Below are 13,913 nucleotides of genomic sequence, written 5' to 3'. Positions count from 1 at the left end.
TGAACAGTCCGTAGGAAGCAAGAGAATACACATATTTAGCCAGAAAGAAGATGAGGAAAAGTGTACCTAATAATGGGCGTTAAGCACACCTAGCGGATGTTATGTGGGTGTGCTGTTTGGCATGAACGGAGCAAGAATGTTCCACAACTAACGATGACTTTATTGACTAACAAAAACCTATGGTGATGCTTTGCTCTCCACCGCCGGCACTCTGGGGACGCGTAATCGAGCCGCGGCAAGTCTTTCGTGTTTAGCACGAAGAGTGAACCTCGTCTCGGGGATGTTCTCGGGCGGCGGGCGCGAAGCTTCGCCGACCATGCAGCGCAACTGGTCCAAGCAGTCCGCTAGATTGATCGTCTTCTTGCGGGTCTTGTCCGACCCGATAACCAAGTGTCCCTCAGAGTCGATGTACGGCTTGCACAGTGAACGCAGCCTCTCCTTGGCCTCGGCCGAGATCCACTGCGCTGAGTCCAAATGCACCCGCACATGCACTCGATACGGGTTCGACGGGTCGTGGTCGAACACCTGCACGTCCTTCATAGGTATGCCTCCCTCGATCGGTGGCTGGGCATCGCCGCTAGCGGGATACAGCTTGTCCAGGCTGATGTCGCTCTTGTACGACCTACACCACGTCGGATATACCGGGCGCATCGCAGCGCCTAGCCGACGCAACGCTGCCATGTTGTGAAGCGTGTTGGATATGGATGCGGCTCAAGCCGGTTGCTCTTGGCTATTTGTGGGCCTTTATTTGTTTTAATCTTTGCGTAGAATTTTACACTATTTGAGCAAGCAAGCTTCCTGTAAATGCAAAAACTTTTGTTAAATAATTCTAGCTAAGAGTTACGGTGTTAGCGCTTATTTTTGGGCTGTACGTTGATGGTTTTGGCACTGCATTACCTGTGGCGGCTATGGATATGGATTGTAATGGTTTCTGTTTCGGCCGGCGTGCGTGCTATCACTATAGTGCCTAGAATATACTATATTCTAGGCACTATACTATCACCGTTCCTCGCAGATTCGCGTTCACATGGTTCATACTTGCATTTCATCGGCCTTTGTTGAATAGTAACTTCGCTGCTACCTTCTCATGTGTCTGTCTTTTTTAGCGAGTCCTATTTCGAACAGCGAAGTGCATGCATTAACTCCTCGCAAACGCTAGAGCGGTGCACCCCGACGCGCTCGCGGAGAGCACGCGGTACGCTGGCGCGATGTTCGTCGTCAGCGAGATGTCTGACAGCATACGGATCCCGCCGTGGTTGTTCCGGCTGAACGCCAACGACGCTATCACGGAACAACTGAACCGGCGACTGGCAAACAAGGCAAGCGAGACGGGGTTCGGATTGCCCAGGCCGCATCTCGGCCGGCTCGGTCGTTGTTATCACAACTTCATGTGTTCCGATGCTCTTAGGTGGTGATCAACGTGGGCCTGTGTATCGCGCTATTCGACATCACACGCATCGAGGACTCCAAGATCCTGCCCGGGGACGGCTCCTTCCACACTACCGGTGAGTTGGTCTCGTGCTCTCGTGTGGTGTGCTCTTTGTTTGTTTGTTTGTTTGTTTGTTTGCTTGCTTGTTTGCTTGCTTGCTTGCTTGCTTGCTTGCCTGCTTTCCTGGAGCTACCGAAAGACTCACTTGCGCAACAACTACCTGTGACAATTTAAAGACGCCCGCGCGCTGTGCGCTGTCAGTGCATGTCGAAGAGCCCCAGGTGATATAAATTATTTCGGTTTGGTTTATTGGTTTATTGGGGTTTTACGTCCCAACGCAGCTCAGGCTATGAGGGACGTCGTAGTGAAGGGCTCCGGAAATTTCGACCACCTGGGATTCTTTAACGTGCACTGACATCGCACAGCACACGGGCCTCTAGAATTCCCCCTTCATCAAAATTCAGCCGCCACGGCCGGGATCGAACCCGCGTCTTTCGGGCCAGTAGCCGAGCGCCGTAACCACTGAGCCACCGCGGCGGGGCGTAAGTTATTTCACTACCTCCTTCATCCCTTTCCTCACAGCGCGGTTAGGTTGTTGTTGTTGTTGTTGTTGTCCTCGTCCTCAAGATAATGGCGCGTACCCACTGCGGGTGATTGGACAAGACAAAGGCGGTGACTGGCAGGTGCTCAAAACGTTAGAAAATGAAATAAGCAAAAAAGAATTCTGATTTGTTGATTTAAGTAAGCAAACCAAACGTGACTGAAAGAGGGAACGGGGCTAAACGTGCCGTGTTTTTGGGAAGCTTTGGTTCCAGATAAATTTTGAACATTTTTTTTTTTACCCTCTTGCTCCACACGAGGTGTCTGACCTTGCTGAGCTCGCCTTAGGACATCTGTGTTACCATTTAACAGATGTACCGCCCCAATTGGAGTCTCATTCCATGCTAAAATCAGAAAAGTAATGTCAGAAATAAAGCGGAATGAGAAATAGCCTGCACCTGCTAGGCATCAACGGGCTTAAACCAATTAAAAATAAAAGAATAGGGCCCATTTGGCCAAAGTGCCGAATTGGCAAAACATTGGCATTGTTGCACGCAACCTTTCGATGCATGGATCACACAGGCTTACCTAACTAGACGAGCCTGATGAGTTGTCAGATCGGAAGTTGTTATGCTAACATTATCTTTGTCATGTGTCTTTGATTGCCTCATTATCAGTCACATGCATGTGTACAGAAAGCTAACCGTAGCATGTAACCTGTGGATCGCATAAAGGCTCAGATGGCGAGACATGGTCTGTGCAGTGCAATTCCGCTACGTCGTCTTCCGGCCCTTCATGGATGAGGTCCTGGTCGGCAAGATTCGGAGCTGCAGCCAGGAGGGAGTCTATGGTGAGTCGTGTGCACTCTGCACTGGTCGTTTGAATTGCAGCTTTTGCCGCATACACCCGTAGGCATTTCTTTCTAAACAAAAGCTCTCACCGCTGTCTGTGCTGATCCTAATAAATGGCATGATTTTTAGACCATCATGTAATAGACGCGTTTCTCAGTTTGAGGCTCATGGTGATAATATCTTCGTACCAAAAGTTTCAGTCCTGCAAAAGTTATAGTTCTCCTTTGAGAGCTGTGTTTGGTGGAACACAGGAGCTGGTTTTTTTTTAATCACGAGCGTGAAACAATGGACAAAATCATCTAAGAATCTAGCTGCTATTCAACCTCAAAATGCTTCGTTTTGAATTCATTGTAGGTGTTCTGCGAGAACAGTTCTGCTGGCCGGTTCAAAAGTTGGGGTGTGCAATGGCTTTGGACAAGCATGTCATATGTCTTACGGTCATGGTGAATAACAATGGTTATAGGGATGAAACTCATTCAGGTACACCTTTGTGGCTATTATATTGCACCCCAATTACAGAAATAAACTGTTTTGTATAGTTCATGTAGGGGGGAGAGAACTCAGTGTTAGTACCGGTGTCATAGTGCCGATTATATGCAAACAGGTTGAACTGCTTGCTAGCATGCAATCCATTCTGACACATCATTGTCAGCCTAACTGCGCCGTCTGCAAGACAAAGGCCTGTTCCATTTCTTTCTGATGTGTCCTTTGCTAAGCTGCGACCACCTCATCCCCACAAGCTTCCTGGCCGCCGCGCTGGCTTAGTGGTTATGGTGCTCGGCTGCTGACCCGAAAGACGCGGGTTCGATCCCGGCCGCGGCGGTTGAATTTCTTTGGAGGAGAAATTCTAGAGGCCCGTGTACTGTGCGATGTCAGTGCACATTAAAGAACTCCAGGTGGTCGAAATTTCCGGAGCCCTCCACTACGGCGTCTCTCGTAGCCTTAGTCGCTTTGGGACGTTAAACCCCATAAACCATAAACCAAACCCACAAGCTTCTTAATCTCAGTCGTCCACCTGACTCTCTGCAGCCCTCCCTGCTACACTTGCCTTCTGTTGCAATCCATTCCAATACCCTATGGGTGCATTGGTTATATTGCCTTCATATTAAATGTCCTGCGCATGCCAGTTCCTTCTTCTTCATTTTGACTGGGATCTAATTAACTCGCGTTGTTCCCTGACGCACTCTGTCCTCTTCCCGTCTCTCAACTTCACACCTGTAATTTTGGTTTATATAGCTCGATGCACTGCCCTCAGTTTAAGTTCAACCCTTTTGTTTAGCTCCATGTTAGTACCAGTAAGATACAGTAAGACACAGGTTAGTACCAATAATATACAGCTGCTTTATACTTTGCTGTTATACACTAAATATAGCTCTGAGAAATTCCAGAGGCCCGTGTACTGTGCGATGTCAGTGCACATTAAAGAACCCCAGGTGGTCGAAATTTCCGGAGCCCTCCACTGCGACGTCTCTCATAGCCTTAGTCGCTTTGGGACGTTAAACTCCATAAACCGACCAACCAACTAAATACAGCTCTCGTACACTTATGTGTCAAATTACATTGCAACGCACACCAATTCACAGGCAGTACATCCAAGAGTTCTTTCTCTCTGACCTTTTTCCATGCTTCTTGATATGACTCCTTGTGCCTTCAGGAGCATGCAGTATATTGGGACACATCCTTAGTGAAGTACAAATGCGGCTGTGTACACTTAAAGGTGCACTGAAGAGGATTCTGAACTTGTCTTTTTGCCGCGGGAATTCAATCTACGCGTTCCTAGCATTCTTAGAAACAGTGACTTATTGGCCTGTGTGGCTGATTTCCCCTATTAAATCGAATTAACGTCTGGCTCCCGCCTTTTTTTTTTAATTCTCCCTCGTACGGTGGGCGGAGTCGACCAACGCGTGGAGCGCCTTTCACCCAGCTCCGTGGAGGCTTTGCGTTCGCTTTAGTTTGTTTTTTAGGTTTCCATGAATAAATAGTTTCATTCGCAGATAATGTAGCCGCAAAATAAGCCCGAAGAAATAAAAATACGCGCGGTCTATTTGCTACTACGGACTACTACATATTACTCCGCCGATGGGAGAGCGGCAAGCCGCCACGGGACTGGGTGAAAGGCGCTCCACGCGTTGGTCGACTCCGCCCACCGTACGAGGGAGAATTAAAAAAAAAAAGGCGGGAGCCGGACATTAATTCGATTTATTAGGGAAATCGGGCACACAGGGCAATAAATCGATGTTTCTAAGAAAGCTCGGAACGTGCAGATCGAGTTCCCGTGGCAAAAAGACAAGTTCAGATTCCTCTTCAGTGTACACTTAAGTTGTTAATAATCTCATGGTGAAGTGTGAGAAACTTGGTCGTTAATGAGAGTAGGTAGCTGCTGAGAACGCGCCCTGTTGGTGGCTACATGGAAGCCCTGTGCGTGCTCTTTGACTAGCAGTGTCACTTGGGCTGCAGGACTGGTGTGTTTTGTAAAAAAAAAAAAAGTCAAATGTGCATAACAATGTACGCTGGGTCTGAGGAGGATATGTAACATCTACATTCACTTAGTGTAGGAAGTCTGCACTTGGTATACCATTCCATTTTAAAAATGTAAGTCATCTGAAAATGTAGCTCAAAATTTAGGTTTATTTAACTGTAAAGAGAATTTCGTTAAATCTGGAAAACATCCTGCATTGGTGGTGTGCACAAGCATAGGCTTGCGCAGGGTTCCCCATTTCCCCATTAGTGGGAGCAGTTTTGCCGCAGCACCCCCCCCCCCCCCCCCCAAACTTCCTCCCAACGAGGCTCCTACTGTCAAAACGGAGCGCAAAGATGAGGAATGGTTGTAAGACATGTATTTCAATGTGATGCAATTGCAAAATAAACAAAAAATATTATTCAGCCTTAGATTTTACTTTCATGTGTGACATATTGGTAGAAGAAGGCATCCCCTGTGCCGCTGAGGCATCAGTGCGACAACGCGCTTACGAAGGAATTTCCGTTCTCCCTAAACCGTAGAAAATATACATCTGTCTTTTGTTAACGGCGAAAAAGAAGCTAAATATATTGCCTCGAAGTGTCCTTGCAAGTGAACAGTTCTTGGAGTGCAACATCAGAAAACCTGCATGGCCATAACATTAAACAGTGGTGGGGCAGGTCTGACAAGGTAAAGGTTTGGGGCAGACTTGGCACCCCCCTTAGATGATTGGGGGGGGTTACACTCTCTGCCACCTGTGCACGCACGCACCTGTGTACACGAGCAATTTGATGTTTTTAACACTGAAAAAATGGATTTAATCTGTCTCTTTAAATGGGATCTGAAACACCTCTCATCATAGTCTCAAAAAGTTCTGAAACCCCTGGTGCAAAAGAATTTTGGTAGTGATTTTTACCAGCCAAAGTTGTCAAACCGAAAATCGCCTCATAATGCCACCAAGGCTTTCAATCTGCTCTTGTCATGCATTCGAGGTTCTTACAGTGCTCCACCCAAATCCATATATAGTAATAATAATCACGTTTATTTCCCCCCCTCGATACAAATGAGCGAGAAGAGGTGGCTGAAGTAAAAGCCGCTGTCTCCGCAGCTCGACAACGCCCCAGCCACCTTTACATCAGCAGCACTGACATGGCGAAAGCAAGAACATGCATTAGAAGGCATTTTCTATTCGACAAGCCCTGTCTAAACTTGCAAAGAGAAATTTATCAACATAAGGCGAGCAAGAAAGATTGCATTAGAAAAAAAAAAAAAAACTGAAGGCAATATAACCGTTACACAAACAGGTTCGCTATGTGCCTGTGCGTCATTGTAATAATGTCTATGTGGTGGAAGTCAATATCGTTCGAAAGAGGCGGTAATGAACGCTTTATCCTTTCAACCCCAAAGCCAGTCCGTGAAAAAGGAACAAGCCATGGTGGCTGGTACCTAAAAGAGTAGGTTTTTGTCACTGTTTTCAGGTTTGCTAAATTTAAAACAATTTTTAATCTACCTTGTGCTGCTTTTTTATAGGCACACAGCAGTTTGTATGCGTAAGTATTTTCCGCTGTCGTGATCCTGTGCTTTCGGAAAAGAGATAATGTATGCTCAAACCTAGGCGTATTCTCTATAGCACGGACAGCTTTCTTTTGTAATAGTAGAAGCTTGTTAATGTTTGTTATAGAGATATTTGCCCATACTAAGCAGCAGTAGTAAATTTGAGAGTTAAAAAGCGCACTGTAAATAAGTTTCTTGATATTAGCAGCAAGCATTCGGCGACTTCAGTTCAGTATACCGACAACCTTGCTCAGTTTTGATGAAATTCTTTTAATATGCTTTATATATGTTTATATGTTTCACTGTTTTTATGCAATAGGGACCTAAATGAAAGCTATCAAGAGGTGTAATTGATAATCCTGGTGTGCGGAATAAGACGCGCAATGTTTTACTCTCATTCAAGATTAATCTATTGCTTTGGCACCATTCCTGGAGTCTACAGCAGAAGATATCTGCTGCTTCTTTAATCTGAGTTAGGTCCTTGCCAGAAACCAGAACCGTGCAGTCGTTTGCGTAAATTATGTACTTACAGTTGCCCGCCATTCTTACAATATCATTAATATAAAAAAAGAAACAGGATAGGGCCAAGAATGCTGCCTTGTGGAACTCCGGATTTTATTGGTTTTACACTCGATTTTAGTTGGTTTAACTCGTCATACTGGTGTCTTCCCAGAAGGTAGAATAGAATTAGATGCTGCGAGATTCCGCGGAACCCATAGCGCTCCAATTTGGCAAGAAGTATACGATGATTTACAGAATCGAATGCTTTTCTGAAATCTATATAGATTCCTAGTGTCGCCAGTTTGTTTTCAAAATTTTCCAACACTGTTTCGTGTCGAGCGAAACTTCCTAAATCCGAACTGATGCTCAGTTATCAAACTGTATTTTTCAGCAATCCAGAATGCGTGAATTAATTACCTTTTCTAAACCTTTCGAGAATACCGGTAGTATAGAAACCGGGCGATAATTAGATATTTCATTCTTATCTCCTCCCTTGTGCATTATTATTACTCTAGGAACTTGCGTCTGTAGTGGAAATTCACCAGTTAAGAGAGAAATGTTGTAAATGTGTGTTAAAACGGGCGCTATTTCATCTATCACATGCTTGATAGGTTTGATTTCTAAATCATCTACATCATGAGCTCTGCTGTTCTTAATACCTTGAAAAAGCCTTGTTACCTCCGATACAGAAGTGGGGCAGAAAAATAATGTATTTTGCACATCCAGAATATTTTTGGCGGCTTCAGAGCAGTATGTGCTACTGCCGACCTCTATAAAGAAATCGTTGAAATTAGGGGTGTGCGAATATCAAATTTTTCGAATATGAATCGAATACGAATACTTGGTTCCGAATATCGAATCGAATATCGAATAATCAAGGTCAGACGCATTTAACCACTACAAAACATTTATTTCAGCACCCAAGAACATCACAGCTCAACTATCAGTGATGAAATGAGCACAAAAGGTGTGTGTGGCTGCACAAAAAGTATCAAAGTCTCCAACATTGCTCTTAGAAGAGTGGAAACATCAGAGAAGATGGCTAGTACAGAGAATTGATCAAGGCTAGCTTGTCATAAGCTCAAAAGCGCGTTGCTGGGATGAACATAAAAGGTTGTCGTGAAGGAAAACTGGCTGCTCGACTTGGTCAGGCAGAAGTAGTTCCCTTCTAGCTAAAACAACTTCTCCAGCCACGAAAAATGCCCTCTCAATTGGCACTGAACTGGCTCGTATTGCAAGGTATTTCGTGCACAGCTCTGACTATACCAGCTTCGCAGGTATAGCCACAAAGAAGCTCACCAGTGCAGTCAGCTACTGCATGGCCCAACGTTACGCGTTGCTCTGGCGCCGCCATGTTGTTATGTCTCTGTCGATAGGACTTGCGGACCGAAATGAACGCCGGTGCTCGCAGTATAATATTCGGCTAGATACGAATATTTGCGTCGTGTTGAATATTCGAAACAACACGAATACTTGGATTTCGAATCGAATACGAATACTAAAAAAATAATATTCGAATTATATTCGAAAGTTTCGAATATTCGCACACCCCTAGTTGAAATGATTAGCCAGATCCATTCCGCTTATTTCTGTATCATCAACAACGAGGCTGTCAATCCTTGCATTGTTTGTTTTTATTTATGATGCCATTAAGCTTTTTCCACACTACATCGCTCCTTCTGATGCACATGATGCACTTCATATTTGACTCTCTCATTCTGTCTCCGGTTTGTGAACTGCTTACTGCCATCGTAGGGGTGGGTTCACAGTGACAAGTTGTAGGGATTATACAACCAACGAGCAGCTTCACACTACTAGTTAAAATCACAAAACAAAAGCATAACATTAAATTCTGCTGGGTTCCTAGCCATGTTGGAATTGTGGGCAATGAGAAAGCAGATGTATGCGCTGCACAAGCCCGGAATGGTCAAATAAAACAAGTGAGCATACCGCACAGGGATTGTTTAAAGTTTATATACAGTAAACTCAAAAATAAGTGGCAGGTTGCATGGCAAGAGCACGTAAACAACAAACTACATTCTGTGAAGCCAATTTTAGGGGAATGGCAATCATGTAGGCATCAAGAACGTTTTACCGAAGTTATTTTATGTCGGCTCCGCATTGGACACACTCACCTCACGCACAGCTTTCTGCTAACCAAACAAAACAAACCTCTCTGTGAAATGTGCGGTACTGAACTCACAGTGAACCACATTTTAATTTCATGTATAAAACTAGAAGAACTAAGAAAGAAATATTTCACAACATTTTACAAGGAAAGCATCCCATTACACCCCATGTTACTTTTAGGTGATCAAGCACTGGTTGACATCTCATGTATTTTTAGGTTTCTCAAGGAAGCCAGCATTTTAAACAAACTCTAAGCATAGAAAGCCTCACCTTTAACAAAAACTCTAACCTTGTGTTTGGCGCATCATAGCCTCAGTTGCTTTTGCGCCATTAAAATCAATATAACTAACTAACTAACTAACACTACTAGCAAGCACAGTCTGCAAATCACCTTCTCAAAGGCTCTTATTTGGAACAAGGGTTACACTCGCAACTGCAAAGATGGCACATGGTTGTTGTAACTGAACTTAATGATATCCCGGAGAAAATCGAGAGGAAAAAAATTAACCTGGCTTGGATATGTAATGCGATGAACAGGTAATGGACGTCTGCTGGGGTAGCAGAGTGGATTCCAAGCAAAATAAAACACAACAGGAGGCGGTCGAAAGCCGGGTGGAAAGATGGGATTAGGAAGTTTGTGGCGATAGGATGGTCACAATTGGCATGGGTTGGGGATAATTGGAGGGCATTAGCAAAAGGTCTTTTATGTCCCGAAGTGGATGTAATCTGGCTGATGTCGTTTACAGTGTAGCTCGTAATCAGAAGCTGGATGCAGACCATGTGTCACGACAGCTCTGTGGAGGCAGTGCAGTGTGTTTCAGCAACTCTCAAACTGTAGTCACTGGCCTCAAAAATCAAGTGGTGATTGATTACACTCGTCTGTCGTTTTTTGACCAAACTTACCGCTTGCAGCTGTCAATTTTTGGCCGAAACGATCGCGTGACATCTCCGACTCACCGGTATGAAGGCGCCATAAATGCGCGAATTGACGCAGCTGCATGGCTTGCTCTCCCTACCACTTTTGTTCTGTTGGCTGCTGCCTTGTGCGGCTTTAAAGGTGCACTGAAGAGGAATCTGAACTCGTCTTTTTGCCGCGGGAACTCGATCTACACGTTCCGAGCTTTTTCAGAAACTTTGGCTTATTGCCCCTGTGTGGCCGATTTCCCTAATTAAATCGAGTTAATGTCCGGCTCCCGCCTTTTATTAAAATTCTCCCTCGTACGGTGGGCGGAGTCGACCAACGCGTGAAGTGCCTTGCAGCCAGCTCCGTGGAGGCTTTGTTTTCGCTTTATTTTGTTTTTTAGGTTTCCGTGAATAAATAGTTTCATTTGCAAATAATATAACCGCAAAATAAGCCTGCAGGAATAAAAATACGCGCGGACTATTTGCTTCTACGGACTACTACGTATTACTCCGCCGATGGCACAGCGGCAAGCCGCCACGGGACTGGCTGAAAGGCACTCCCCGCGTTGGTCGACTCCGCCCACCGTGCGAGGGAGAATTAAAAAAAAAAAGGTGGGAGCCGGGCGTGAATTCGATTTAATTAGGGAAATCGGCCACACAGGGCAATAAATCGAAGTTTCTAAGAATGCTCGGAACGTGCAGATTGAGTTCCCGTGGCAAAAAGACGAGTTAAGATTCCTCTTCAGTGCACCTTTAATAGAATACTGCTGGAAGCTGTCATCTGTATACCGTGACACGTAAGCAGCGATAGTGATGTTGAAAAAATGCAATAATAAAGAGGCTTGATTTGAAACACGTGCAGGAAATGACAAGAAATCTGCAGACCAAGGTTGCAGGTTCCCCGCTAGGCTTGGAGCAGCCATGACTTGCTGAGATGTACAGAGTTGGTCAAAAATCCCGAGGCCGCAGGTTCTGCTTTGTAGCCATGTACCGTGGGGAATTTACGACATCCTCGAATTTGAGGTCTCCGTAGGTTGAGGAGTAGTCTTATTCTTAGTCCTGGGGACATTGATAGCTACATAGGCACTGTGAGCAGCTGATTGTACTGCTCAAAAGCAGGCCTTGTGGCCTGGGGACTTTTGATCAACTCGGTACATAAACACATGGGTCTGATTATTGGGTTGGAATGCAGTTTGTTTATCGCATTGAAAAATGTTCAGAGTCGTAGAATATTGAGGTTTGATTATAATTCCATTCTGTCAGATTCCACTGCAGAACATTTGTTTAAATATGAATACAGATGTTTATGGTACTAACTGGGTAGCGAGCATTGAGAAAGGAACAGTAATTGTGTGTTGTGTAATCTGCATGTGTTTATTGCATTATCTTTAACTCTTTGTATATGTATTACTGCACTTGTTCCCACCCTGTCGCAGCCCTGAAAGGGCTAACCGTATTGCTGATTAATTACTTAGAAAAAGGCAGCAGCTGGCCAACAAAATGACAAATCTTGCAAGGCTTGAGCTTTGTTTTTCTTTTGGAGCACTGCAGTGTTTCAGTTTGTGGCGGTGGCTTGAAGACTGTTTTCCGATGCTTTGCTGGTCTGTTGCAGTGTCCATGGGCTTCTTTGATGACATCCTCATCACGCCGGATGGCCTGCAACATCCATCTCGCTTGTATCCTTTAAAGACAAGTTGACCAGTGTGATTGTATTCCTTGTGGTTGCAAAAGATCGTAGAAAGTGTTTTTTGGAATTCCTACCTTACTGATTAGCGTCCATGAACTCAAGCAAGTCGTACCTCCTGAAAAATATGTTGTTCTAGCAGCTATGGAAATAATTTGGTGAGGACATCTTTAAAATTCAGTCTAAAAGGGGGAGTAGGGTTTTTTTTTTTTTTTTTTTCAGTTTGAGCTTTTCTGATCGAATTAGCAGCCTTTATCCTGGTATCAGCTTGATCCTGGTATCTGCAGGGGAGGTGTGAAATTCATCTTTGTAGTTGAGCCAGTCATTTTCAGTTGTGTATAGTTGTTAATTGCCCACAAGGCTTTCACAAATTCGTTATGAACAGGCTTGCAAAACTGCTCAGCTGAGTTTTTCTGCTCAAAATGTATTGAGAAAACATTGTAATTGGTGTCTACCAACGTTAATGGAACTAAACTAAGTTGCCAAACTCTCCGCCTTCTCCATGCGGCTGAAGCGGCCAGCAAATTTTAGCGCGAGGGGGCGCTGCCGTCGAAACGGGCTCCCGCTGGCCGCCGCTAGCAGACGCCGCAGGCCCGGCCGCCCAGCGTCGTAGCATGCAGCCTTCGGGAATGTTGAGTAACTGGCGTCCAAAATATCGCACTTAGCGATGTTTATCGCAAAGACATCGGTCAGTTCTGAACCCTGTGCGGCGAGTATGCCACAAATATTTGCTGCAGCAACTGGAGTGATAGATCATCACTGCCTAGCCAATGCCACTGTTGGCCGAAATTGCGGGCGGTCGTGATTTTTGAAAGGAGCGTGGTTATTAGAGTTTCTTCACCAAAGTAGCATATTAGACATCTACTTTAAAGGTGGAGATCAGATCATCGCAAGGGTCATCGTAAGTTCACTTACCAGCTTATCTAAACGCAAATGTCTGCCTGCTACTGTGCGCGCATGTCGTAGAGTGCTTTCGCGACGCGATTGCTGTTGTGATCGTTGTCTCTGTGCTACGTACGCTTGATGCAGAGTTTCAGGTGCTGTATCTGCCATGCCGACATGCTGTGCGCCAGGCTGCACGAGCGGCAACAGAAAAAACAAGACTGCGAGGAATTTTTTCGCGGCTCCTTGTGACGCGGATCTCCGTGCGGCATGGGATCGAGCCATTGCCCCGTGTTGACAGAAAACTCTCCGACAAATCACGTGTGTGCGATCTTGATTTTCACGAAGAAGACATACTGAAGACGTACACCCATGTTATTAATGGGGAAGCAGCAAAAATCGAGAGAAGTGGAGCCTTGTCGAGGGATGCGTGCGCAAATGTAAAAGTATCTCTGTATTTGTGTCCACCTGTAGTGCACTGCGTGAAGGATCGAAAAATGTTGGAACGGTAGCGCACGCTAGGAACAATACACGGAGAGCGGCAAACTCAAAATACTGAAATTTCTTTTCTGGAGTTGGCGTCAGGCATCCTCGCTGTTGCAGGGAAAGAGAAATTGACGACTCAGGAACCCAAGGAAGTTCACTGCCTTCGCAGCTCGGGTTGTGAGCAGCGCGCAGAGTCATTCACGAAGTGAACGCTGTGCGTAAAATCTGCTTATTTCGGAAAACTGCACCACAGAAATCGTAGGTACTTGTGGTCTGCTTTCGAGTGCCATAAATGCGGAGCTTTGCGCTCTAAAGCTATTGTTAATTTATGTTTAAAACACACTGCACCAATGTCTGCCAGACATTCGCGTTTAGGTAAGCTGGTAAGTGAACTTACGATGAGCCTTGCGATGATCTGATCTCCACCTTTAAAGAATTGTCTAATATGCTACTTTGGTGAAGAAACTCTAATAACCACGCTCCTTTCAAAATGGA

The 13,913-nt window shown here is 45.1% G+C and overlaps 2 protein-coding genes across 2 annotated transcripts in view; one reads left to right on the top strand and one right to left on the bottom strand.

The window, feature by feature from the left end:
* Nucleotides 1-76: 76 nt before the first annotated feature.
* The window catches only part of Polr3H (RNA polymerase III subunit H), an 18,615-nt gene continuing 4,778 nt past the window's right edge, over nt 77-13,913 (top strand). The window contains exons 1-4 of the mRNA XM_089587850.1: nt 77-1,319; nt 1,409-1,505; nt 2,733-2,819; nt 11,979-12,042. Coding sequence (XP_089443976.1) covers nt 1,209-1,319; nt 1,409-1,505; nt 2,733-2,819; nt 11,979-12,042 — 359 coding nt within the window. The 5' untranslated portion in view covers nt 77-1,208. The remainder of the gene's footprint in view (nt 1,320-1,408; nt 1,506-2,732; nt 2,820-11,978; nt 12,043-13,913) is intronic.
* On the bottom strand, nt 140-688 carry LOC149348001 (large ribosomal subunit protein mL62-like). Its single transcript, XM_089587851.1, has one exon. The coding sequence runs from the start codon at nt 679-681 to the stop codon at nt 178-180; it is 504 nt and encodes a 167-aa protein (XP_089443977.1). The 5' UTR covers nt 682-688; the 3' UTR covers nt 140-177.

Source organism: Amblyomma mixtum, chromosome 4, assembly GCF_055824585.1.
Source record: "Amblyomma mixtum isolate Tamu chromosome 4, ASM5582458v1, whole genome shotgun sequence".
Lineage (NCBI taxonomy): Eukaryota > Metazoa > Arthropoda > Arachnida > Ixodida > Ixodidae > Amblyomma > Amblyomma mixtum.
This window is presented reverse-complemented; position numbering and strand designations above follow the sequence as displayed.